The 26,913-nt window shown below is 36.0% G+C and overlaps 1 protein-coding gene across 6 annotated transcripts in view; it reads left to right on the plus strand.

Annotated features, from left to right (window-relative positions):
• The window catches only part of LOC138709613 (serine/arginine repetitive matrix protein 2), a 328,612-nt gene that overhangs the window by 80,654 nt on the left and 221,045 nt on the right, over positions 1–26,913 (plus strand). For 5 of the 6 annotated variants that reach the window (XR_011334979.1, XR_011334980.1, XR_011334978.1 and 2 more), the window contains exons 11-13: positions 4,635–4,864; positions 6,566–12,489; positions 22,404–22,501. Coding sequence is in view for 2 of the 6 variants with exons in the window: in XM_069840511.1 (XP_069696612.1) it covers positions 4,635–4,864; positions 6,566–12,489; positions 22,404–22,501 (6,252 nt within the window). In the remaining 4 variants the exon portion in view is untranslated. The remainder of the gene's footprint in view (positions 1–4,634; positions 4,865–6,565; positions 12,490–22,403; positions 22,502–26,913) is intronic. The other variant, XR_011334981.1, reaches the window with a different exon arrangement.

Consider the following 26,913-nt stretch of genomic DNA (forward strand, 5'->3'; position numbering starts at 1 on the left):
GTGCATAATTGAAGGGTTCAGAGCCATAGTGGACCAAGCGCCATTTATTAAAACGGAGAAAGCAAGGGTTAAAGTTAAGTGAATACCATAGTTTAATATCATTTAGTTTGAATGTGTATACTTTATATTACTTACTATATGTTTCCATTGAATTATAGTTATAACTTCATTTTAACCCTTGTTTTCTACAGTTTTAGTAAATGATGCTTGGCCCACTATGGTTCTGAACCCTTCAATTGTTCAACAAACTTCTGTCCAGTTTTTAGGGTATAAAAATCGTACCTTAGCTTACCTTATCTCGAAGCAAAAACTCTCGTGTTGGAAATTTTGAACACACATTGTCTTAATTCATTTAGTATTTGAGGACTTAACATACTTCACGTTTCAGTTTCCCTCATAAATATCTTTCAGGGATTTGTATCAGGGGATGAGGACAGTCATAGTCATCAAATATATCTATCTCGTCCATTTAGAAGTTAGAAGTGTGTGCAGTTGTGTTGTCCTAAATGAACTTCCTATAATTCACTGAACATCGAAGTTAATCTTTCAGAGTTCACTGTCTCCTTTCCAGACATTGCCTGTAGTATTCTATGTGCATTGTCACACACCAAGCTCTTGATTTTCGCATCATGTAGGGAAAGTTTTTTGTCACTAATTTGTTTAATGAAAAGTTAATTGGTATTATGAAATTAGGGTATTAATATTATAACAGTTTTCTTTCGCTTCCTCTATGTAGTGCAAGATTTATGATATACAGGGTGTTCTGAAAAAATGTTCCAATATTTATAGAGGAGGTAGTATGCATCAAAACAAGAAATAAAAGTCCTACAAACATGGGACCTAAAATTAATTTCTTCTGAGAAATGAGGGAAATGTTTACCATCACTGTAGGAACAGCATATCTTCCACTGTGAGCTCTTTGGCAAGAGGGAACAGAATGCAACTACATATTACACAACATACCTTTATTTGTGTTTGTATCAAAAGGAAGCTTAAGCAGATGGCAGTACGATAGAGTTCATAACTATACTACTGCAGTAGTATTACCACAGTCTACTATATACAGTCGCGAAGCTCAATATGTAGTAAAAATGCAAACATGGGTAGTTGCCCACCACTAGGATCGCTACTATCGCCTCATCATCGCAGATCTCTCTCCTAGCAGACGACAAAATATGTTACACTTTCGTTGTCGTGTTCTTTTGGAAAAATTAACACCTTCCTTCCATTATTGAAATATTAAATGCATAAAGTTAATTTATTATTTTAATGAAGTATATTAAATTCCTGCAAGAAATAGGTTAATATTATTTTTGTTTGTGCAAAACGAACTGAAATTTACTCTAATCGCTTCACTCATTCAAGATTATAGCGATAATTAACTATGAAACCAATAAATATTAATTTGCATTTCCCTTTACAACAATAATAATGGAAATATGAATTAATGGAGTAACTTACGTGTACCGGTACTTGTAGTGTAGGCTTACGTAGTTAACAAAGTGGGATGAGGTTAAGCAATAATAATCACACCAGAATTGGAAATAAAACATGATCAATAAATTTTATTGTAACAGTCTTTTTCTACGTCTCTAGTAAAGTAACAAATAAAAATAACAACAAAATTAACAGGTATAATTAAAAACATATCCTTTGAAAAAAAAAAGTAGGCCTAAGCAATAATAATCCCACCAGAATTGAAAATAAAACGTGATCAATAAATTTCATTAAAACAAACTTAATTTTTCTACGTCTCTAGTAAAATATTATTATTCCAATTATTGTATTTTAGCCATTAACATTTTCATTACAACCAGTAACGAACATTTCACAAGCATCAATGTGAAATACGCAATGAGCTAGCACTCGATGGAAATACGACACAGTCCAAAGTCGACCGTGGACAGTCTATTGTTTCTAGTTGCTAACCGCTTGTAGCGCTTTATCACGAGATTTGCAAAAAATCACCTCAAGCTTCGCGACTGTATATAGTAGACTGTGGTATTACTGTACCAATCACGTGAGTTAGTTTCGTATGTGTTGAATAGGAGCATGTTTTGTTTCTTCCCAAGAGCTAACAGTACATAAAAGATAAGCTGCTCTTCAGTGATAGTAACATGCTCCTATTCAACAGATATGAAACTAACTTACCTGACTGATAGGCCGCAGTAATACTGCTGCATTAGAACTCTAACGTACTGCCGTCTGGTTACGCGTCCTCTTGATACAATTACAGTCACAAACAAAGGTGTGCTGTGTAATTTAAGGAAAATTATGACTTTTCTTTTAATACAAATTAATAAGAACAATTTTTCTCAGGCTTTCTCCAATTGTAACAAAGATTGCATTCTATTTTCTCTTGCCAAAGAGCTCACAGTGCAAGATATGCTGCTCTTACAGTGATGTAAACATTCTCATTTGTCAAAAGTTGCAAATCAAGTTTTCAGGTATAACTCCCTGTAAAGTTGATTTTGAGGAAAAAATTGTTCTGGGGCCTGGTATCGAACCCGGGACCTTTGGTTAAGCGTACCAATGCTCTACCAACTGAGCTACCCGGAAACTCTACCCGACACCGATCCAACTTTTCCCTCTATATCCACAGACCTCAAAGTGGGCTGACAACCGTCAAGCAACCAATATTAAGCGCACACTAACTCTGTGTGACTTAAATTGTAGTTTTCTGTTAACGAACAGTGACGTGTATTATGCAAATCAAGCTTTCAGATATAACTCCCTGTAAAGTTGATTTGATTAAGTCACACAGAGTTAGTGTGCACTCAATGTTGGTTGCTTGATGGTTATCAGCCCACTTTGAGGTCTGTGGATATAGAGGGAAAAGTTGGATCGGTGTCGGGTAGAGTTCCTGGGTAGCTCAGTTGGTAGAGCGTTGGTATTAACCAAAGGTCCAGGGTTCGATACCCAGTCCCGGAACAATTTTTCCCTCAAAAATTATTGTCAAAAGTTATTAATTTAGGACCCATGTTTGTATGACTTTTATTTCTTGTTTTGATGCATACTATTGCCTCTCTAAGATTAGAACTTTTTTCACAACACTCTGTATATATATATTTTTACTTTTTTTCTGTGTTCACTTGGCTTTAAAACTGCTGCAATTAAAAGAGACTGCTCAATTACCAATAACAGTCCAGACTAACCAACCAAGAATGCATCACATTGTACTTATGGTATTGTCATGTTATACCATGTTGCTCTGTAGATAACTGCATTCTGTATAATGTATGCCTGAATAAAATTACATGTCTCCCATCTCGTTATTTATATTTTAAGTGTCATTTATACATAATATTAAAAATGTATTCATCTTGTGTATTGTGGTGTACATTGTAGCTTCGTAGAATTAGTTCTTGTAATATAGAATGTCTGGAAACTCATGAGAGCTCATAAACTTTATTTAGCCTATCACTTGAAGGACAAAACTAAATTTTTTTCAATAATTTCTTATCATAATACACTGCTCTCTTAAATTTACTGAGCATATTGGGATTTAAATCAGTAGCTTTCCCAAAACATGCTAGGAAATATTTCATATAAAGCAATACAATTTTTATCTTGAAAAAGAAGCAAAACGAACAAAATTATATTAAAATTTTTTGTTCAAAATATCTCAAAGCATAACCCCCTCAAATTAATGACATTACTTACGGTTCATATATATATATATATGAAGAGTCCACTGCAAGAATGATGGATGTCATTTGGAACACATTTTGCAAGAGACGCAATTGAAAGTTTGAAATGCTTAGCGCTCAAAGCTTAGCTGAGATTTTCCGATCCTTACTGGACAATGACTATCAGTGTTAATGCCATATAACTCTGTATGTACATTCTATATGTCTTAAGCTATGCATTGACAGTCTTGGTTCATTTTCGACAAGAAAGTGACATCCATCATTCTTGCAGTGGACTGTTCACATATATATATATATATATATATATATATATATATATTATATGAGATGGGCAGAGCATGTAGCACAAATGGTCGAGATCGACCTGGTTGGCAAGTTGGTATAGCGCTGGCCTTCTATGCCCAAGGTTGCGGGTTCGATCCCGGGCTAGGTCGATGGCATTTAAGTGTGCTTAAATGCGACAGGCTCATGTTAGTAGATTTACTGGCATGTAAAAGAACTCCTGCGGGACAAAATTCCGGCACATCCAGCGACGCTGATATAACCTCTGCAGTTGCGAGCGTCGATAAATAAAACATAACATAACATATGGTCGAATCCAGAAATGCGTATAGAGTGTTACTCGGAAGGCCGGAGGGAAAAAGACCTTTGGGGAGGCCGAGACGTAGATGAGAGGATAATATTAAAATGGATTTGAGAGAGGTGGGATATGATGCTAGGGACTGGATTAATCTTGCTCAGGATAGGGACCGATGTTGGGCTTATGTGAGGGCGGCAATGAAGGCCATTTGTAAGTAAGTATACTCACACACACACACACACACACACACTCAAAATATATATAAACGATATATACAAGAAACTTTTAGTTGTGGGAAAACATGAGACAAAATTTATATTAAAGAATTGGCGCCATAACACATCAAACAAGAATGTTATAGACGTTTCTAACAGTGGATTTATATTCAATGTTTTCTTCTTCAGATTTCATCCCGAAGAGTTAGAAGACCTGCCCGTATAGTTGTGCCTCATTCAGTGAAAGGACGCTTAGCAGAGCATCTTGGAGTGTGTCCACCAAGGCGGCCAGGGCAAACAATACCTGACGTTCGACCTCGAGTTACTTCATCTCGGATAGACTTCCAGCGCAGTCGAGCTGGCATCCCCACTTTGCACTTGTTTGGTCAGAGAGACCAACTTGATTACTTTTCATCTGGGTAATAAATTTTTCTTGCTTAATTTCTTCCACCGTTTCATGATTCATATTTTTCTTTACATCGTGGAAAGTAATAAAATAAGTTATATATTTTTAGAATGTTTAAAAATATTAGTTTCTAGTCTTAATATAGAAAAGTGATACCCATTGATGATAATTATTATTATTATTATTATTATTATTATTATTATTATTATTATTATTATTATTATTATTATTAATAATATTATGATCAAGGATTACCATTTATCAGAAAGATAATGTCGTTCCAAGGAAGAGACCCAATAAGAACACATATTTAAATCTAAAAAAAGTCATAGACTACTGTAAGTTTCACATTTTTGCACCACAAAAGTCTGTAACTTAAGGGGAGAGGATGGTATTTTTTGGTGAAAAATGAGTAAATTAAAAAAAAAAAAATGTTCTTTAAAATACTCTGTAATATGTGTGGAATGCATAGCATAACATTTTGTGGGTATTTGTATCCTTATCGGATGTTGAGTCGCCATTTTTAAACTTCCTGCGTTATGGATTTTTAAATCACTCGCCCACTTTTATTGTTGTTTCCGATAAATTAAATAAAAAAAAATCTTTAAAATAGTCTACGATATGTGTGGAATGCATTGCATAACATTTTGTGGATATTTGTGTCCTTATCGGATGTTGAGACGTCATTTTTAAACTTCCTGCGCTATGGATTTTTAAATCACATGCCCACTTTTATTGGTTTCCAATAACTTAATTTTTTTTTTTTTGCTACATTGTCAGACAAAAATGGATATAATTTCTGAACTATTAAAGATACATGCATGAAATTTAGAACACACATTCTTTAGACTATTAGGAAACGTTTCTCTGTAACAGAATTTTGTTAATTGATTTCATTTTAAAAATAGGTCCGTTTGTTTGCAAGAAAGGAAATCAGAAAATTGTTATTAAATTTTAATTGTTTATTTTACAAACGTACGGACTAATATCAAAATCCTGTTACAGACAGTTTGTAGAACATTCTTTTGCAAATACATTGCAAAAAAAAAGTTTGAATCTATCTTTAAAAACGGTTTAGATATATATCGGTTTTAGTACAATCCTGCATTGGGTGTATTTTTTTCAAATTTGGGCCCCCAAATATTTTTTTTTTTTCAAAGTATTTATATTTGGTTGAGTTCTACAGCTATGAGCTCTCTACATACAAAAAATTAATATTTTACACCAAATAGGAAAAAAGTTTTAAAAAATACCATCTTCTCCCCTTAAGATATGTGTAGCACAATGTAATGTAACATTGAAAGACAAACCTAGAAAAGAAATTCAAAACAAGTTTTGCAGGTGACAGTGTTTGTTCTGCCTCATGATAATAAAATTTGAGTAATCGATAAAAACAAGAAAAGACATTAATAGGAGTAGAAATGCTGTTTCTTAGTTCTGTTGAAATCTGCTCTAGAAATTATAGGTTTCGTGATACGATGTAGGAAATGAGTTACAGGATACTGAGATAATCCAGGCTGTCAGATCAGTAATTTACAGAGAATGGTTAGTAATAGATTTTTAATGATGGTGTACAAATATTAGCATATTGGATGAGTGATCTGGACTGTTGCGTCATTCAATTTTTAATTTTTTACTAATTTATTTGCGAAACCCGTAGTCCTAGTTTTATCATAATTACATAAGTTTTTATTATTTTCTCTTTCATTTTCAGATCTGATCACGAGGGTGGCAGTGGTGGTGATTTTGGTGATGTGTCTGTTATGGCACGCTCTCGTACGTCAGCTGCTCGTGTAGCAAGAAGTATGATCAGCAGAAAGCAAATATTTCCTTCAGCGAGCCGTTCAGTCTCAGCCATCCGTTCAAGAGTTGACATTCTGTGTCCTGAAACTGAGACCAGTGTGTCAGATAAAACAGCCTGTGACCTTATCGGTAGTATATTGAACAGCCAAGCAGTTTGGCATTCCAAGAAGTCTGTGGTTACTATAAATCGTGATGGAAGTTTAAATATTAAAAGTGATGGTGAAAGTGGGGTACCTAAAAAGAACACAGAGAAAAGTGGTTCGAGTAGAAGTGGTGTGGACAGTGGAGTTGAAAATGGCGTGACAGTGCGAACAGATGATAGGCTGTCACAGATTAATAGTGGCGATGCACCGGTGAATGTGAGTGAAGCTGGTTCTTCAACTTCTGGACACGTTACCCAGGCACCGATGTATCCTGGCCGTAGTGGAGGTGGCGGTGCCAGACCACCTGCTGGAAGTAGTTTTCAACAGTTTGGAGGTAATAGGTACAGTAGCAGTCCCTCTTACCATGGGTATCAGAGTGGTCGTGGGTATTCGAATTTCCCTCCACCATCGAGTTTCGATTCTCGCGGAGCCCGAGCAGGGTATATTAATTATCTGAACAGTGGACCACCATCATCATTCAGAGGTAATCCGCTTAGGTTCCGTATGTCCCCGAGGTATCCTATACGCAGACCACTAGCACCTCCGGTTAGACCACAACTTCAGCAACAACAAATACAACAGATACCACCTAGTAACGTGGAGGAATTCCAACCTGAAGACGATGGTTCAGAGAGTCAGAAACCGTCATCGAGACCAGAAGAAGAAGAAGAGGAAGAAGACGAGATAGATATTTACAGTGACATTGAAGTCGGGGGCGGTTCTGGTAGTGGTGGCCCAGGGGGAGGGGGATCGGAACCTGACGATGGGGACAGAGGTATGGAACTCGGTTATGAAGCACTACCGCCTCCCCCTATACCTCCCGCAATGCTTATGGGGATGGGTGGGGATGCACTAAGTGATGAAGAACCGTGTAGTGACAGTGAACTTGTGATAGATGACAACATTGCTCCTTCATCACCACCTGACAGTTCAGATAAATATGATCCGGAGAAACCAGATATACCTGAAATACCGGAATCTGAGAAATACGATCCAGCAGAACCATCAAATGACACCGACGAAGAGGAAGAAGCTGCTGCTAAAGCTGTTAGTTCTCTAAGCAGCAGCGTTCCTCCTCCTCCTGAGACCACTGCCCCCTTAAGTATCTCCCTGCCAGTCATTCATTCCTCATCCAATTCCAATGCAAGTTACTTACATTCACCAACCTACGGTGATAATTCTGTGTTGGGAAGTGAGGGGAAGTTGCCTACCGCCAGTGCTGATGGTGTTGTGTCACAAGCTGTGCAAGATGTTCTGAAAGATCATTTAGAATCATCTTCTATAGTGAGTAGGGACTTAGGAGCAATAGCAGATGAGCCTTCTGAAAGACACTCGTCAGTAGATGACGAAGAGGAAGCAGAGGAATGTCCAAATTTTTCAATTTACTCAGCAGCGAGCATGGACATAGCTAGAAGAACAGGAGGAGACGACGATGAAGATGACATTCCTGTTTCAAAAGCAGATGCAGATTCTGAAATTATAGATGATACGAAAGTTGATAGTGATGTTGAGAAAGAAAAGAGCAGTCTAAAAGAAGACAAAGATGAAAATAGTAATCTTAGTGTTGGTGAAGAACTAACTGGTCATCAGGAAGAATCCGATAAGGAACACGTTAGTACTGATATCGAAGAAAAAACGTCTAAGCCTGTAGAAGATTCAGAAAAGGAGGAAACACCTGATAAACAATCTGAAAATGGTGATGCAGATGAGGAAGTGCAAGAAAATGCTGAAGTTCAAAAACCAGATGAAAGTGACGAGATGCTAAACCAAGAAGCTTCAGAAGGAGTTAAAAAACTGAGTCTTGTAGAAGAGATTTTTGGATCGGATGATAATGACAGTCTTATTGGAGGTGCTACATCTGCAGTGTCAGCTGCCACAGTGGACAATGCTCCACAAGCATCTGTTACTCCTTTGGGATTAGAAGGATTGGATACTGAGACAATTTCTGAAACAGAAGAGGCAATTAATTTTGAAGATGATCTCAGTCAAGATGATGGATTCTTAACTGCTGAAGAAGATGGCGAAATTCCTTCAGTTAGAAGAAAAAAGAAGAAGAAAAACCGTAAACCATCTGTTGGCGGTAGTGTTGGAGAAGAAGCTGCATCGGCCATAGATCATACGCCGCAGGAAATTATAGATTATGAAGAAGGCGAGATTGTTGATGATAGACCAAAACAGCTTGAAATAATTAAGAAAGATAAGAAGTCATCAGATAAAAAGGAAAAATCACAGAAGAGCACTGATGAGAATTTTGATATTACATCGAAGTCAAAAATATCAACTTCAGAAGAAGAAAGAAAAAAGAAAAAGAAAAAATCAAGTGGCGAAAAATCAAGAACGTCAAAAGAGAGGGCAGTACTCAGCAGCAGTGAAAACAAAGACAAAAGTAAAGATAAATCCAATAAAATTGATGATGCTAATATAGCATGGAAAAAATTATCAAAGAGTTCAAAAGAGAGAAATTACCGTGACCCTAAGTCAAAACCTGATATTGACCCATCAAAAGGAAAGGAGACTGGCAAGAAAAAGGATGCTGCTAGTAAAGATGGTGTTGCTAAGAAAGAGAAGAAAAAGAAAGAAAAACGGAAAGATATGGAACGATATGATGTACGTAAAATTGTAACAGATAAAAAACGAAAACGTAGAGATGCTTTTGGTCGTGATTTATCCAGAGAACGCTCATATACAAAATCTCGTTCTAGATCACGTGGGCGATCATACGACAGATCTCGTGGCAGATCAAGATCATTGTCTAGATCCAGAATAACTCGGTCTAAAGGGAGATCACCAATTAAATCAAGAATTAGGTCACGTAGTAGATCAAGATTTAGGTCTAGAAGTCGATCTCGAAATAGGTCGAGAAGTCGTTCTAAGACAAAGTCGAAAGTGAAATCAAAAGACAGGTTAAGAAAAAGTAGGTCAAAAGACAAACAGCGCTCTAGAATTAGCCGAAGTAGAAGTCGGGGAAGGAGATCAAGGTCACGAACACGAAGCAGATCAAGAAACCGGTCACGATTAAGGTCAAGAAGCAGAACTCCTGTACGATCTAGAGACAGAAGAGAGCGCAGCAGGGAGCGTAGGGGCTCACAACGATGCAGGTATCGAGAAAGACGATCCTGGTCCCATTCGTGGACTCCATCTTGGTCGAGATCACATTCGCCGTCCTGTTCCTCATATTCCCGATCTCGTTCACTAACACCGAGACGTTTTAATCGTAGCTATTCAAGATCATTCTCTAGATCATGGTCACGAGAACGGCACGAAAGAATTCCTGTTATTGAAAAGAAATCGGGAGCAATTTCAAAGACAGCCAAGAAATTGACAGTGATTGTTCCCAACACAAAAGATGATTCAGAGAGGCATAGGAAGAAGGAGAAGAAGAGAAAAGAAGGAAAGAAAAATAAAGAATCTATCAATGCTGTAGAAAAAAGGAAGAAGAGAAAAGAAAAGTCTCCTGCTCCGTCTAAAGAAGTATTTACATCAGGAGACAACATATTGGTTAGTGTTAATTTCAAATCTAATAAAAGCTCTGGTAGCAAAGATATAGCCACTAGTACAGCTATTGCAGTGGGTGGGAAGGAAACATCGAAAAGAAAACATGATGGATCATTTGAACTGGAGAGAGAGCCAGCAAAGAAGCTTAGAAAAGATAAAGGTAACAAGGAAAAGTTATCTCCACGTCAGAAAAATGGTTTAAGTGGTGATAAAGGTATAATTCGTTCTGGAGAAAAAAAATCTAAAAAGGGTGTGCAGAAAATGGGAAATAAAGTATCGAGAGTGGCAGCTCTCGTTAATAAGAAACCTGTTGCTATTATCGACTTAGATCAGTCGCCCTTTCATGAACAGACCCCATCTCCAACAGATCTCATAGTTCTAAGCGATAGTGAGGAGGAAGGGTTGGCAAAAGATGGTGACAGAGAAGAACTGGCAGATTCTCTCAATAGTCGCAGGACCATGAGACCTAACAGCTCCAGTCCAAAATCGTCCTCTAAGCAAGGTCTGAACACTGTTCCAGGGAGCACAATAGCACGCACACCAGAATCTCAGTCACCACCAATGAATGCAGTTGGTAGTTATCTTGTAACAAGTACAGGACCTAAAACTCCACCTGAACCACAGATAAAGTTCTCTATTCCAGCAAAGACTCAATTAAGAACCATCACCAATCCTCTGAGAGAAGATGAAGAGGATATGATGGCTGAAGATCAAGGCCTTGATGACTTAGATCAAAGGATAGAAGAGGAACTGGATAGAGGATTGGGAGAAGTGCTTCATAAAGGTCCGAACACACCTCCAGAACCACGCGGTCCAACAACGCCATGTTCTCCTCCCACTTCTCCTGATGCTTACGATCCTTTTGATCCCACGAAGTCGGGAACGCCGTCTCCAGTAGGAGCCGGTACTAGCATGGATGGTCCTCCCAGCCCTGTCCACACGCCCACAGAACAGTTGATTCAACACAGTGGAATAGGACGGGAATCTCCCATGGTTAGTGATTTGGAAGACCTTGCCAGTAAATCGTTAGAAGCAAGAGTTACAACTCCGACACTAGCATCTGCCGAGGAAGTGGCAGATCAGTCAAGTCAGTCTCCAGAAAGGTCGAAGCTCTCTGTACGAGGTGATACCACTATGGCAAGCTCACCTTCCATAGTACCTGAGACAACGTCTTTGCCTCCTCCAGTTTCAAGCGATAACGAAATATCTCAACCGTCTGAAATGGCAGAAGGCTCAGAGAAGTCAAAACAGATCTCCGTGAGTTTGCCACCTCCTGGTCCCACTAGTACATTAACAGATACTATTACCACTCAGTCGCCGGAACGCAGTATACCGGTTGTAATAACTTCTCAGCAACAGGCTATGCAGGGGACACCGGTGAAACCGCCGCTTTTCCCCAACACTGCTGTTAAGCAGGTGGCTCCACAACCCATCACTTCTACCCCAACTCATTCCACGGCTCCTGCACCTGTTTTTCCCACACTGACACCGGCGAACATAGCAAGCATTCTGTGTACACCCCCTCCATCAACTTTGCCTCTAGGTCGTATGGCTCTGTTTAATCCGCCAGTTATAGCCGGTCCCGCAATGTTGGTACACCACCACCCCCAGCAACAGCAGCAACAACAACAACAACAGACACCGCAACATCTCATGGGCTCACCGATTGTTGTGCAACCAAGACCACCACCAACCATTGTAAGAACTACACCGGAGAAGTTGGCACCTCCATCCGCAAAGCTTCCTCCAGTCAGATCCACAACGGTGCAAAATGGGGAACAAACACAGACTTCACAGAAACAGCCTCAGGATACAACGACAGATGTTGTGGACATGGATTTGGAGTCACCTTACTCCCCTGGGTCCAGTGAAGGAGATGACTTGTTTGAACCTCCGACAGATGTGAAGTCGAGTGGTACAGCCACCTCGTTTACTGCTCTGGGTAATGATCGGAATAGAACTGCGCCACCGTCTACCAAGAACTCTAACAAGCTGCCACCGCCATTAGCGGCAATGCTGCATAAGTCTCCTAGTAAACCTCCTGTTCCTGGCCAAGACAAATTCGATTCCCTGTTTGGTCTTTCACCTCTTCGTGTCAACAAAACAGCACCTGCCAGAACAACTGGACGAGCATCTGCCAAGGCTCACCATGCTAAGAGTGGCAAAACAAAACAAGGAAAACATGACAAGGGCAAAAGTGAGTACTGTTGTTTATTTGTTCCTGCATGTTTTATTCCTGTTAACACCACGATGTCATGTCCAGGTACATTTCGATTTTTGTGAAAACTAAGCTGAGAAATTTACTTGAAGCAAGTAAAGAGATAGTGTTGGAAGTAAATCCCGCAAAGACTAAGTATGTGATTATGTCTCGTGATCAGAATATTGTACGAAATGGAACTATAAAAGTTGGAGATTTATCCTTCAAAGAGGTAGAAAAATTCAAATATCTTGGAGCAACAGTAACAAATATAAATGGAGGAAATTAAACACTAAATATGGGAAATGCCTGTTATTATTCGGTTGAGAAGCTTTTGTCATCTAGTCTACTGTCAAAAAATCTGAAAGTTAGAATTTATAAAACAGTTATATTACCGGTTGTTCTTTATGGTTGTGAAACTTGGACTCTCACTTTGAGAGAGGAATAGAGATTGAGGGTTTTTGAGAATAAGGTTCTTAGGAAAATATTTGGGGCTAGAAGGGATGAAGTTACAGGAGAATGGAGAAAGTTACACAACACAGAACTGCACGCATTGTATTATTCACTTGACATAATTAGAAACATTAAATCCAGACGTTTGAGATGGGCAGGGCATGTAGCACATATGGGCGAACCCAGAAATGCATATAAAGTGTTAGTTGGGAGGCCGGAGGGAAAAATACCTTTGGGGAGACCGAGACATAGATGGGAAGATAATATTAAAATGGATTTGAGGGAGGTGGGATATGATGGTAGAGACTGGATTAATCTTGCTCAGGATAGGGACCAATGGCGGGCTTATGTGAGGGCAGCAATGAACCTCCGGGTTCCTTAAAAGCCATTTGTTAGTAAGTAAGCTGAGAAGGAAAGCATTATTACCTGTATTTAATTACCATAACGAATTAGATCTGCATTTTGCATTAGTGTCTGGGTTACTGCTTAAATAATAATTACTGCCTCCCATTGGAGGTAGCCCAGGAGGACTCAGTATACTCTCCTACATGAATTTTGCAATATTAAATGTTTACATAAATTTTGTAGAAAGAAAATTAAAATAAACATATATGAATAGAAAGTGAATAAATAAAAAAAAATTAAACAGAGTGAATATGATGACTCAGAATTTGGCAAGAGCGTTTCAAAACTGAAGTTATGATGTCAGCAGTAAGTGTCTGTGGTAGTTCAAAAGTCTTCCTGAAGCGTTCAAAGAACTTGGGAATCACACCACGAGCTCCAATAAGAAGACCAATCACCTCAATGTCTTCAAGCTGGTATTTTGCTTTGAAGTAATCAACTGTTGGCAGATAAATGTTGATCTTTTCTTGATTGACATCCTCCGGCTGGCTACTCCCCGTTTCAATCCTTATGGTAGGATCAATTATATATCCTTTCTTGGTAGTCTGGGAATACGCTATGATGTCACTACGTCTAGAGGAGCCATTAGTAGCAAGGCAAAAAACTTCCTCTTCTACTGTCCAAGACTCTTTTCTTAAAGCAATTGCAATTAAGGATCGAACATGATGGTGTCTGGCATTTCGGAGGAGTAAACCTCTGTTACACTGACCTTGGACGTGGGCAAGGGTTTCAGTCTCCGGGCAGCCATGTCTGCACCGGGATCCGTCGTAAGAGCGACCAGGTCTCCTCTAACTGCTGCTAAATTGGCATTCATTTTGAGGCAGGTTACCCATTCAGATGTAGATAGTCCAGACTTATTAAAAATCCAGGCGTTGGCTTTAGGTACTTGGCTGTACAATTCTACACCTCTGCCTCTTCCAGGCATTACTTTCCAAGATTCGAATTCTGTATTTCTTAATCCCTCTCTTAATTTTCTAGTCACAGATTTGCGAAGTTCAACTGGACAAGGGAGACTTAGATGTTGACAGGAAGAATTAAGTTCAGACATCAAAGGTCGCATACTATTTACATAAGGATAGAAGCTATACTGAGTCACTTTGACACAACTCTCGTGTATATTATTGTGAATTACTATGAATCTTTTAACAAGAACACTTGGTACAGAGCATAGACTTATGACTTACAGTGAGCACAGTATGTTGCAGTCATGACTGCAGATCCCACTACATTTCCCTGCCCCTCTCTGTTGTTCGAATGTGATTCAGCAGATGCATTTGCGTGTGTAACAAGAAGATTTCGTATATGAGCTATTTCCCACCATGCGAGATAGTGAAAATGCCTCTGTCACTTGATTGAAAACAAGTTTCACTTTGGGAAATATATTTTTTGTTGACACAGAATAGAATTCGTATAGCTCAGCGTTTCTCAAACTTTTTTGAATTGGGGACCACTTATTAAAGTCAGAACAGTTCCGCAGACCACCTTACTCTTGTTCCCTTCGAAAGCAAATTTATAATTTTCGTAGCATATTTTAATACCAGTATACTTATATTTTAAAATTGAATTACGGTTCGGTACATTGGTCCTCTGTTATGAATTCGGGTGGTCCCTGGCTGGGTTACAGGCGCGGCGCCAGATGTGCAAGGAAAAGATGTCGAGAAACACCATGTATATAGTGCTTTAAATCCCTCTTTTGTTGCTGAGAGTAGAGTGGGAAGTCGATACGGGTAGGGTAATAACTTTCATAAAATGTCTGTACTGGAGAAAAAAAGTGAAATTCGATTGCCATGTGTCATTTCCAAACTCTGAGATTTTCAGCTATAGTTGTTGTTTTCTAATGCCAGGCGTTTGACAATAAAGTCATTTGACCTCTTGCACTCCAATATTTTTCAAAGATATTATCATGACTAGCCACTGAAGCACAGATTTTGAGGTGTTCCGAATCCATTTCTTGGTTTGAGTTGCACAATGGACAGTTAGGGGACTGATATATTCCAATTCTATGCAGGTGTTTGGCCAAACAATCATGGCCTGTTGCCAATCTAAATGCAGCTACAGACGATTTTTGTGGTAAATCGGGAATTAACTGTGGATTTTGATGCAGAGAGTTCCATTTTTTCCCTTGGGATTGACTTATCAAATTTTGTTTGTTGAAGTCTAAGTATGTAGATTTAATAAATCTTTTCACAGAGTAATACGTAGATTTAGTAACAGGTCTGTAAGTAGCAGTGCTGCCCTTCTTTGCTAAAGCATCCGCATTCTCGTTTCCCAGGATTCCACAATGGGATGGTATCCATTGGAACACAACTCTTTTATTGAGTGATAATAATTGCGAGATTTAGTGTGATATGCAATTCGTTCGAATTTTTTCTTCTGTCTTTTTTGAAAGACCACAAGAGCAGACCTCGAGGACCACAGGTGGTCTGTGGACCATAGTTTGAGAAACACTGATATAGCTTAATTGAGGTAACAGTTCAGTAAATGTGTTTAGTTTCAAGTGTACAGGAATAATTCTCATACATTTTGTGTTTGAAAATATCTTGTGAATAAAAATCACAAGAACTCGCATTCTGGTGATCTTGCAGACCTTAGACTGATATATATTTTCTCTTCAAGCACAGAGTTTCTCAAAGTAAGAACAGTTGCATCGATATTTAGCTGTAAATTCGTTCTCTTGCTGAAAACACCACAAAAATAGCTAAGATAACAGATACCACTCTGTACCTATTTGAATTAATAGTGTCCGTAGAAAAATTGGCCTACAGTTCTTTGAGCATTTTAGCAAACCGTAAATTTACTTTTTGAGCATATGGAAAAAAAATTGGGCATGAGCGAACCCTGCTTGGACAGAATATCTGATGGAGTTTTTTCCGAGTTTTCCCTCTCCAAGTGTAAGACAAATGTGAAATAATTCCATTGTGAATCCTTGTACTTATCTTGATAAATACTATTTCACTATGACCAATTACATAGACTATATAACCGTGCAATTGCTACTATGTTAAATACTGTATTTACCCAAATATAAGACGACCCAGCCACACTTCCTCATTCTGTACTGTTTTCGCTGTAAGAAAAATCCTAATGTAAACACAAGCAAGTTGCTGTCATACCTGTGATTGGCTCCCAGACGAAACACTCACATGATACAGGAGAATATAGTTCGTATTTGGAAACCACAATCTTGTATTATTTGAAAATAAAAAATTGAATTCTAGTTGTTAAATACGTTGAAACATATAACTTCACTCATGTGTAAAACACTATGTAAAAGAAAAGCTACTTTTATATTTTGTTATGTACTATGAATGCGGATGAATACCAACAGTAATACCGAAGTAGTCTGTTCTTGTAACAAGCTGGCGTCACTTGAGCTCGTAGTTGTTCACATAAGCACGTGGTACTGAAGTATGGCTTCTGCATCCTCGGTATGTTTGGTTATTAAACATAAGAGTGGAAGCTCTCTCAAAAGTGGAGAAAAACAAATAGTCTTTAATGTATATAATAAGTTAAGAGAGTTTTAATTATAATAATTATAAAGTAAATGTTTCCTGAGCAAATGGATGCACAGTAGTGAGGTTAGGTCTACTTGACGAGTAACGGGAAATGTTTGACATGAAACAGAATGTACAACAGTAGGCGGGAACACGTAGTGAGAATCTATGGTGCCAAACAGCGGCCAATGAAGCTTCACTTCAATCACGTGATATTGTTTATATTAGGATTTTTCTTACAGCGAAAAGATTATAGTGCCAAGGTTAAGAAAGCATGGAACTCTACCTCCATGCTCCCCAAGTGCCTTCATGGCATGTGTAGGGGATACATTTACCTTTACCTGTGTAACATTACCTGTTACAGGAGTATTTCAAAAAAAGATTTTGTCAAGAAAATGATACAATTGAAAACTCATTCAAATCAACATTTTAGGGCTAACGTGTATCTATGCATGCGAAGCAGGAGAAAGTTTCAGCTGTGTGAGTTATGCTGGGAACTTACTGATATTGACTTCACATGCATTTTACTTGGCATAGCGTAAACATATTACATAAACATTTTTTTTTTTTATCCAGTGCCACCAGGTTGTCTTTCCGACATTTCTGGTCTCCTCTCCTGGCCATGGCTTGTAACCCACTTCTGAGGTTGGGGCGCCTGGAAGGCGGAGTTACATTACCCTGATGATGTGATAGGATGATTATGATAATGTGGTGCCAGGAGAGGTCTTAAATCTAAACTTAACCTAAATTCCAGACCATGGACGAACACAGGAATAATCCCCTTTAAGGAAAAATTCCTGTGCTCTAGCCGGGAATCGAACCCGGGGCCTAATGTGTAATCCCCTTTAAGGAAAAATTCCTGTGCTCTAACCGGGAATCGAACCCGGGACTTCATGAACTATAGCCAGAAGCTCTGACCACTAGACCATGAGGCTGGTCCTATATTACATAAACATACTACCCGTTTAACAAAATTTGATTGCTTAATAACTAGATAGAACTAATAGACCTGCGACATGAGGGTACATGCTTTTGAATTGTGATCATTCTCCTGTTCCTTATGTTTTGCTCTAGTAGATGATGTAATTCTTGGCACATTCTTGCGTTGAGTTTTTTCCAGGTTAGGAGACAGTACACGACTTATTTCGTGAAATTAAATGTAATGCTGTTACGGAACAAAAAAAGAAAAAGATTTTACTTTACATTTCTGAAAACTAATGAGGCCTATGCACTATCACCTTTACTTTTTAACTTTGCTCTAGAGTATGCCATTAGGGAAGTCCAGGATAACAGAGTGGGTTTGGAATTGAACGAATTACATCAGCTGCTTCTCTATGCGGATGACGTAAATGTGTTAGGAGAAAATCCACAAACGATTAGAGAAAACACAGGAATTTTACTTGAAGCAAGTAAAGAGATAGGTTTGGAAGTAAATCCCGAAAAGACAAAGTGTATGATTATGTCTCGTGACGAGAATATTGTACGAAATGGAAATATAACAATTGGAAATTTACCTTTTGAAGAGGTGGAGAAGTTCAAATTTCTTGGAGCAACAGTAACAAATATAAATGATACTCAGGAGGAAATTAAACACAGAATAAATATGGGAAATGCCTGTTATTATTCGGTTGAGAAGCTTTTATCATCCAGTCTGCTGTCAAAAAATCTGGAAGTTAGAATTTATAAAACAGTTATATTACCGGTTCTTTATGGTTGTGAAACTTGGACTCTCACTTTGAGAGAGGAAAATAGGTTAAGGGTGTTTGAGAATAAGGTTTTTAGGAAAATATTTGGGGCTAAGAGGGATGAAGTTACAGGAGAATGGAGAAAGTTACACAACACAGAACTGCACGCATTGTATTCTTCACCTGACATAATTAGGAACATTAAATCCAGACGTTTGAGATGGGCAGGGCATGTAGCACATATGGGCGAATCCAGAAATGCATATAGTGTGTTAGTTGGGAGGCCGGAGAGAAAAAGACCTTTAGGGATGCCGAGACATAGATGGGAGGATAATATTAAAATGGATTTGAGGGAGTGGGATATGATGATAGAGAATGGATTAATCTTGCTCAGGATAGGGACCAGTGGCGGGCTTATGTGGGGGCGGCAATGAACCTCTGGGTTCCTTAAAAGCCAGTAAGTAAGGAATTAGGCCTATGCACTTACAGAATCTGCATCTTTTCTCGTTACAAGTGACGAAAAAATCAGACATACATCAGGGGTCATTGGATTATTGAAAATGGTTGTCATTGTCCACAATACACTTTTCTACAGATAGGAGAATGGGAGAGGGTACTAAATTTTGTTTTTGTTTGGGTGAACAGTAGGCTAAAGAATTCAATTTATGCATTTTTAATAGTAAATAATTAGAGAAACTAACAGGAAATGTTATTAATAACACAGTAAGGAACTGAATTTTTGCAAAACAAGCAGAATTGTATAATGTGTCATAATGACACACAGTCTTTTTCTTCTTCTACATAATCTGGATTGTTGTGTCTCTCATTAAAGCTTCCTGTTTCTTTGAGAGTTTTCTTCTGGACCTATTAGAGAAATTTTGTAGTGTCATTCTATAATTTATTGCCATTCCATCAAAAACTGACAACCATTCAGTTTTACATGCTTGAAGTCAGTTGTTTCAGCACTGTCAGTGAGGAATATAGGCTGTTCTATATTAAAGTTAGCAGTGAATCATAGAATTCCTTAACAGTTGCTTTTAACAGTGTCATGGTAAAAAGCATAGAGATTTATACTAGCTTTTCAATTTTCTTGTGCTAGTTATGTTTCGCGAATTAATATTGTATTGTTCTTGTTCATTAAAATGTCTATTGGAGTTCTTTTTCATGATATTGTATGTAGTTCGAAAGCCAGATATGACCATAAGGGGAGTCAGTCTTCATAAGAGAATTAACTTTTTTGGCAAGATATGTAAATGCAGATAAGATGTCAGCTTTGAACAATAAATTGGTGATTGTCCATAATATAATATTGCTTTACAACTTACCCTCGGTTTGATTTGACATCACTGTTGATTTAATTGACGAGTAATTAATACACTTAGAATTGCATTGTATTTCTGTCAGTTCCAAATAAATATTTTCGTAAATAGGAATATAATATTTAGGGGAATACAGTATAGAAATAGCTTTTTTATATGGATTCATACAAAATTAATTGTGTACATATACTTAAACAATTTGTAATCGGTCAGATATTTTTCTTTTTGGGAATAGGTTAATTACTTAGTAATAGTGCTTTTGAATACAGTGCAACAAACAAAAGTTTACCTCATTTGGGATTGAGAGTACAGTAAAATATTTTACATATTTATGTCTTTCGAATGAAACTAACAAACAAATTTAAATAGGAATATTAATAGTAACATGTTGAAGAACATTATGTGTAAGGAATATATAGGAAATGCCTGTTATTATGCGGATGAGAAGCTTTTGTTATCCAGTCTGCACTCACTCATAAAAACTGAAAGTTAGAATTTATAAAACAGTTATATTACCGGTTGTTCTGTATGGTCGTGAAACTTGGACTCTCACTTTGACATAGGAACAGAGGCTAAGGGGGTTTGAGAATAAGGAAAATATTTGAGGCTAAGAGGGATGAAGTTACAGAAGAATGGAGAAAATTACACAATGCAGAACTGCACGCATTGTATTCTTCACCTGACATAATTAGGAACATTAAATCCAGACTTTTGAGATGGGCAGGGCATGTAGCACGTATGGGCAAATACAGAAATGCATATAGAGTATTAGTCGGGAGGCCAAAACGTAGATAAGAGGATAATATTAAAATGGATTTGAGAAAGGTGGGATATGATGGTAGGGACTGGATTAATCTTGCTCAGAATAGGAACCGATGGTGGGCTTATGTGAGGGTGGCAATGAACCTCCAGGTTCTCTAAAAGTCATTTGTAAGTATGTATGTGTAATGAATACAATGAAAAAATTTTGCTTGATAGTTTTTGTTTTTTTGTACCATAATATAAATCTAGATCATTTAAAAGTTTTCTATAAATTTTACATCACAATTACAGAAATACAGTATTCTAGTTCTCTACGAATAAATCATGCACATGTTGTTATGTAAACATAAATTGTTCATGAAGAAGATGGTTGGATGTAAAAATTCTTCCAAATAACTTATTGCCATGGTTTTACTTTAAACAGCTGTTTTTCACTTCTGCGTAAAACATATGGGAAGATACATGTTATGTACATGATCCTCTTTTATTATTGTTGAAAGTAACTATTTTTTTAAGAATAGTTTTGTGTGTGTAACAGTAACAGTTGAAGTATTACATCGTATATTTCCATTAGGCTACATTATAAACTTCACTGCCCTTCCCGGCACAGTTGTCTGCAAGTGCGATTTCATTTTATTCGTACGTTTTTAGAATTGTCAGAAGAGCATAAATTCCTGTAAGGAAGTATGTGATTTGATTATTTACTACAGTATTCTTAATTCTAACTTTAATTCTCTTAACACGACTGCAAGTTTATGCTGAGAATTAATGTATTTGAAGTCACAGTTGTATCCTTGGAAATGTCTCTGTAACATAAGATTGTCCTTTCAAAAATACTTTTAAGGATATATGTACGTCAACGACCACAAATATTATCAGAAAATGCAGGCTCTAAATTTCTAAAATTTTATAAGGAAATGAATTCACAAGTGGACAAAAATTACAAGGTACCACAACAAGATTTATTAGAACTTAAATATCTGATAAAAGTATAAAAAAGATTACTAATAATATTTTTTTTAATTCACTTTTTACTTTAAATTAAAACAACTGAATAGACTAAAGTGGACTATTGTGGACTATATGTTGTCAGCAAACAGCTGGATACATTAAGAAGTTTGATTTGATTTAAATTAAATTTTCCAAAATTAGAAAATTTTGACACATATTATTTCATAACTCCACAACTATTAGAGATATAATTATGAAAATTTGTACACTGATTTAACATACATTTATGCAAAAAGTAGACTACAATAATGCACATTTCTTTGAAAACAGAAAAATTAGGTCACAAAACATTATATAAATTTTAATATATTTTATGTAGGACAAGTAAAAAAATTAAATGTATTAAAATAAACAACTATACATGTCTGAGAGAATTCTACTTTTCAGAAATAAGTGTTTATTACATGCAGGAGAAGTACCGGTATTAAAAATGTCAGAGGGGCCATAACAATGTTATGGTTACCAAATGATGTAACTGTAGATTTTTTTTTTTTCATACTCTGTTAAAACTGGTTTGAAAAATATTATTAGTAACCGTTTTTATACTTTTATCAGATATTTAAGTTCTAATAAGTCTTGTTGTGGTACCTTGTAATTTTTTCTAATTGTGAGTTCATTTTCTTATAAAATTTTAGAAATTTAGAGCCTTCATTTTTTTATAATATTTGCGGTCGTTCACGTACATATACCCTTAAGTATGTTTGCAATTGTGTATTTTTGGAAATAAGTTACCATAGTTTTTATCGGATTTTTGTTAGTTATTTTATAAAATGTTGTTTCTTTTCTAGGTGGCAAAAAGGAAATTGCAATTAAGATGGATGAAGATCAACTACAAATTTTAGATGACTTACCAAGTTCTGCGGTAGAATTGCAGGTGAAGGACAAGGTATATAAATATTGGGGCATGCATGTACTTCCTGCACACCTTTCTATCTATAACCTTACTTCTGTCTTTGAATGCTTACTAGCTTAATTGTGTTTTTCCTAAAAATATCGAAAATATATTTTTTTAACTTAATGTAGGCCTAAATTGTGTAACAAACATTGTACGATTTAAGCAGAAAAGGACAATTGGATTAATTACGTCAGTGAAAATACTTCAGGAATCACTAACTGAATGTTATGTTTTCCTAACAGCGAGGTCACAGAATTTATATTCGTAACAGAATGGATAAGTAAAATTCAGTCTTCAGTTTTGTAGGCGTGAATATTGCTTTTTAGCCTGTGATTGGTAGAATGGCTAGGTCACTGGTCTTTTGAGTCCTTTATACATAACAGAGCAGTAGCTGAAGAAGAAGGTGGTGGGCAATAGAAAGGATGGAAATCTGAGTGTAGCTGATCGTTCAGCTTTACTGCAAGTTTGAATGTCTAGCGGTGAATAATAATTTCAGGGAGCAGGTTGCGAGTTCGATTGAAAGAAAACATTTATTTAAAACAAAAACGTAACTGCGTGAGTATCATGACTAGAAATGGTAGATTTTCGCAATCGTGATAAATGCGAAATGTGACAAAATGCTATCAAAATAAGTAATTTTATAGTTTTATGTTTAAAATGATAAGTATATTACTTAGTTTTTAATCTGTGATACAATGCGAAATTAAGCACAGAATGCAGAAATGTATGTGTTTCTACGAAATAGAGCGAAATTGTGTTTTATAAGACATTTATGTCTTTTTATAAAAAAAAATCCAAATCTAAAGGTCCTGCCACTTACAGACGTGGTTGCAATGTTTAAAACAAAGTGTTCAAATTGTTTAAAACAATATCCATTGGTTATTATTATTATTATTATTATTATTATTATTATTATTATTATTATTATTATCATTATTATTATTATTTATTCATTATCCAATTTAATAAACCCTATTTCACCCTGAGGTATATTAGTTGGCATCAAAATAGATATTTTATATCCAATAAACAATAGCAAATTTATAATATAAAATAGTGGTCACAGTTACAATTCACACGAATTATGTAAAAGAATGCACCTTAATGAAAAATGGATTCTGTTAAAGATTAATGAGATGTTTGAGGAATAATCAATGCAAAAGATATACAAGAATGTCTAACCGTTTCAGAGTAAATACACGACCTAAAAAGATATTCAATAGTAGATTAATATAACAAAGTTTGACTTTCACTTTCAAATTAATACTTAATTCATGAACAATGGAACAGTTAAGAGTAATAAAGGGATATTACAAGCAATGGTTTACGGTTACAAGTTACGTACGTGATTCAGGAACAAGTACAATAATTAAAATAATAAGACAAGTAATGACTTACAACTAACGAATAACGAAATTCTTGAAGGGCAATATATAATAATAGGGGCAATACAAAAGATTTAAAGACAAACGTAAACAATAAAGGAATAGTAGAAAAATTGACTTAAAATTACAAGTTAAACACATTCTTTTTAAAGTAATAGGTAACAACAAAGAGATGGTAATAACAATACACTGACTGTAGTTACAGATTAAACACATTATTTTAAAAACAAACACGCAAAGGATCAATAGCTATTTATTATCCATTGATTAAAATTTATTTTAAACATGATGTTTAAAACTATATGATGATACTAATTTTTAAGCCAAGAGAATTCTCTGTTATGTTTATTATTTATTTCTCTGTTAATAATAAGCAATGTTTAAAACTATATCATTAAAACATGGCCTTTTTTATATACAACTTATTTCTCTCGCTTTCTGGTTGTTTTATTTTATCCTAATTGTTTACAATATAAAATCATGTTTGCCTTCTATTCAGGCCTTTATAAAATTTACAGTTATGAATTTATAGTGGTGCTCCTGGCTTTATGGAGCCAAACTTTAACTTTTTTCCAAACATACATTATTATTGAATAAATTTAAAAATTGAGACGGTGTCAGGTGAAATTCCTGGGTAGCTCAGTCAATAGACTGTTTGTGCACTAAGCCAAAGGTTCTGGAATCGATATCTGGCCCTGGAACAATTTTTCCCTTGAATTTATTGAAGTCTGCTTCACAGGGAACTAGATTTATAAAACATTATTATTAACAAGTAATTTTTGTAGGATATACAGTGCAAACAATTGAATGCTGATATCTGCATGTAGGGCTTCCATTAAAGCAGGTCTTGTTGTAGGATATTCATTTTATTAATAAACAACTTTATTTAATTTAGTAAACAGTGGTATAAATTTAAAATGTCTGAAATGCCTGTTTCCAAAATTTTTCTTTAAAAAATCTGAAATTTCACTAATCTTTACAATACCCATCTGGCAACACTGTGTATAAAACATGTTTAATATTTTTAAAAAAGTAAACTTTGCATTTTCGACAGTTAAAAGATTAATAAACTCAAAATATCATACCATTTCCACGAAATTTCAAATAATAAAAGATGGGAAAGTGTCTATGTGCAACAAAATATAATTCCTGAGTAACCAAGGAAAAGTGCAGTTGCATCCTTTTGCTTACTCTCAGGGCATGACTATTTGTCAAAACACTTGAACAAAATTGGAATTAGGCCCAGTGTTCACTCACAAATAAGTTATATGTATGTGGTAGCTGGTATATATTGATTAACAAGATGGATCGAGATAAAATGACACCATCTTTCGACATGTTTCGTAATGTCTATAGTTTCACTGTAAATTTTGTATGTTCCTTTGCTTATTTTTTGTTTTTAAGCATTTTAAATTGAGAGAGGAACATAGGTTAAGGGTGTTTGAGAATAAGGTGCTTAGGAAAATATTTGGGGCTAAGAGGGATGAAGTTACAGGAGAATGGAGAAAGTTACACAACACAGAACTGCATGCATTGTATTCTTGACCTAACATAATTAGGAACATTAAATCCAGACGTTTGAGATGGACAGGGCATGTAGCACGTATGGGCGAATCCAGAAATGCATATAGAGTGTTAGTTGGGAGGCCGGAGGGAAAAAGACCTTTAGTGAGGCCGAGACGTAGATGGGAGGATAATATTAAAATGGATTTGAGGGAGGTGGAATATGCTGATAGAGAATGGATTAATGTTGCTCAGGATGGGGACCAATGGCGGGCTTATGTGAGGGCGGCAATGAACCTCTGGGTTCCTTAAAAGCCAGTAAGTAAGTAAGCATTTTAAATAGAAATCTAGAAAGTGTTCCATTCCAAAATGATAATTCCAACATTGAAAGTACTATAAAATGCTAAATTCGATTTATAAAATGCTAATTTTTTTATTATAAGTTGCTAAATCTACCATATCTTATCATGACCCAAGAATAGGAGCAGGTGTTGATGACCTAAAAATAGCTAAAATTATCAATTATTAAGAATGGCTGATATATGAGAAAAAAAACTTAACTCTGGGGTCTTATAAGGACTGAATAATCCGGATATGATTTTTTCGCTATAAAATTCCTAATTCTTGTTAATTTACATGCAGAATGAAAATTCATAGTTAAAATAAATTTATATTGTTAATAAAATTCACTAATCCCATTCAGAAACAAATATTTACATTTTTTATAAAATTAAATTGTAATTACAAAAAAAATATGTATTAATGTTATGTGGCAATTTATATAAATTCAATTTAATTTGTATTCACATCTATAACAGTGAAAAATATTTATTTAATTAGGTTGATTTGCATATGATGTTACACAACTACCCTTTGCAATTTAGCATTGCATGCAAAATGACACGCTTCCGTTTGTAGTAAGCATGCCCTTCTTGAATTCGTGAACTAGTTGTAAAAGATAATTTTAGTTGGTTTTGCTTCCTGCATTTTTAACCTCTTCTCCATCTCTGTTTGCTAATGTATCCCAGTTACCTTTCTTGCTATCTAAGTTAGAAGGAATTATATAACATCAATCTTTACATGTTGGTTTTTGTACACATACCTAGCAGACAATGGACAATATTTCCAGATAAATTTCACACCACACATGTACTAATGACTACCAACGACTGGTCATTTGCCTTGGTGGATAAAATATTGAAGAGCAAGCAGATTTTAATCGTCATTTGTATGTAAAATTTCTGAAAACTGAAATTATTGAAACATAGTCTAAAATCCATAAAACTGGAAGAAAATAGCAGGTTTCCCCTTCCTCCCCACACAAAAAAAGGAAAATCTCTTATCACACTAGAATAACAAAAAATTAGAAATTATAACATAAAAATTAAATATTCTAATTGTTATAATTTAGAATGAATGTCTGTACTAATCGGCATATTGTTCTTAAGTTAAAGAAGTTGACATTGCATAAACATTATATCTATTTGACCAGTGGCTGCTCGTGGGTATTGAATT

The sequence above is a fragment of the Periplaneta americana genome, chromosome 11, assembly GCF_040183065.1.
Source record: "Periplaneta americana isolate PAMFEO1 chromosome 11, P.americana_PAMFEO1_priV1, whole genome shotgun sequence".
Classification (NCBI taxonomy): Eukaryota; Metazoa; Arthropoda; class Insecta; order Blattodea; family Blattidae; genus Periplaneta; species Periplaneta americana.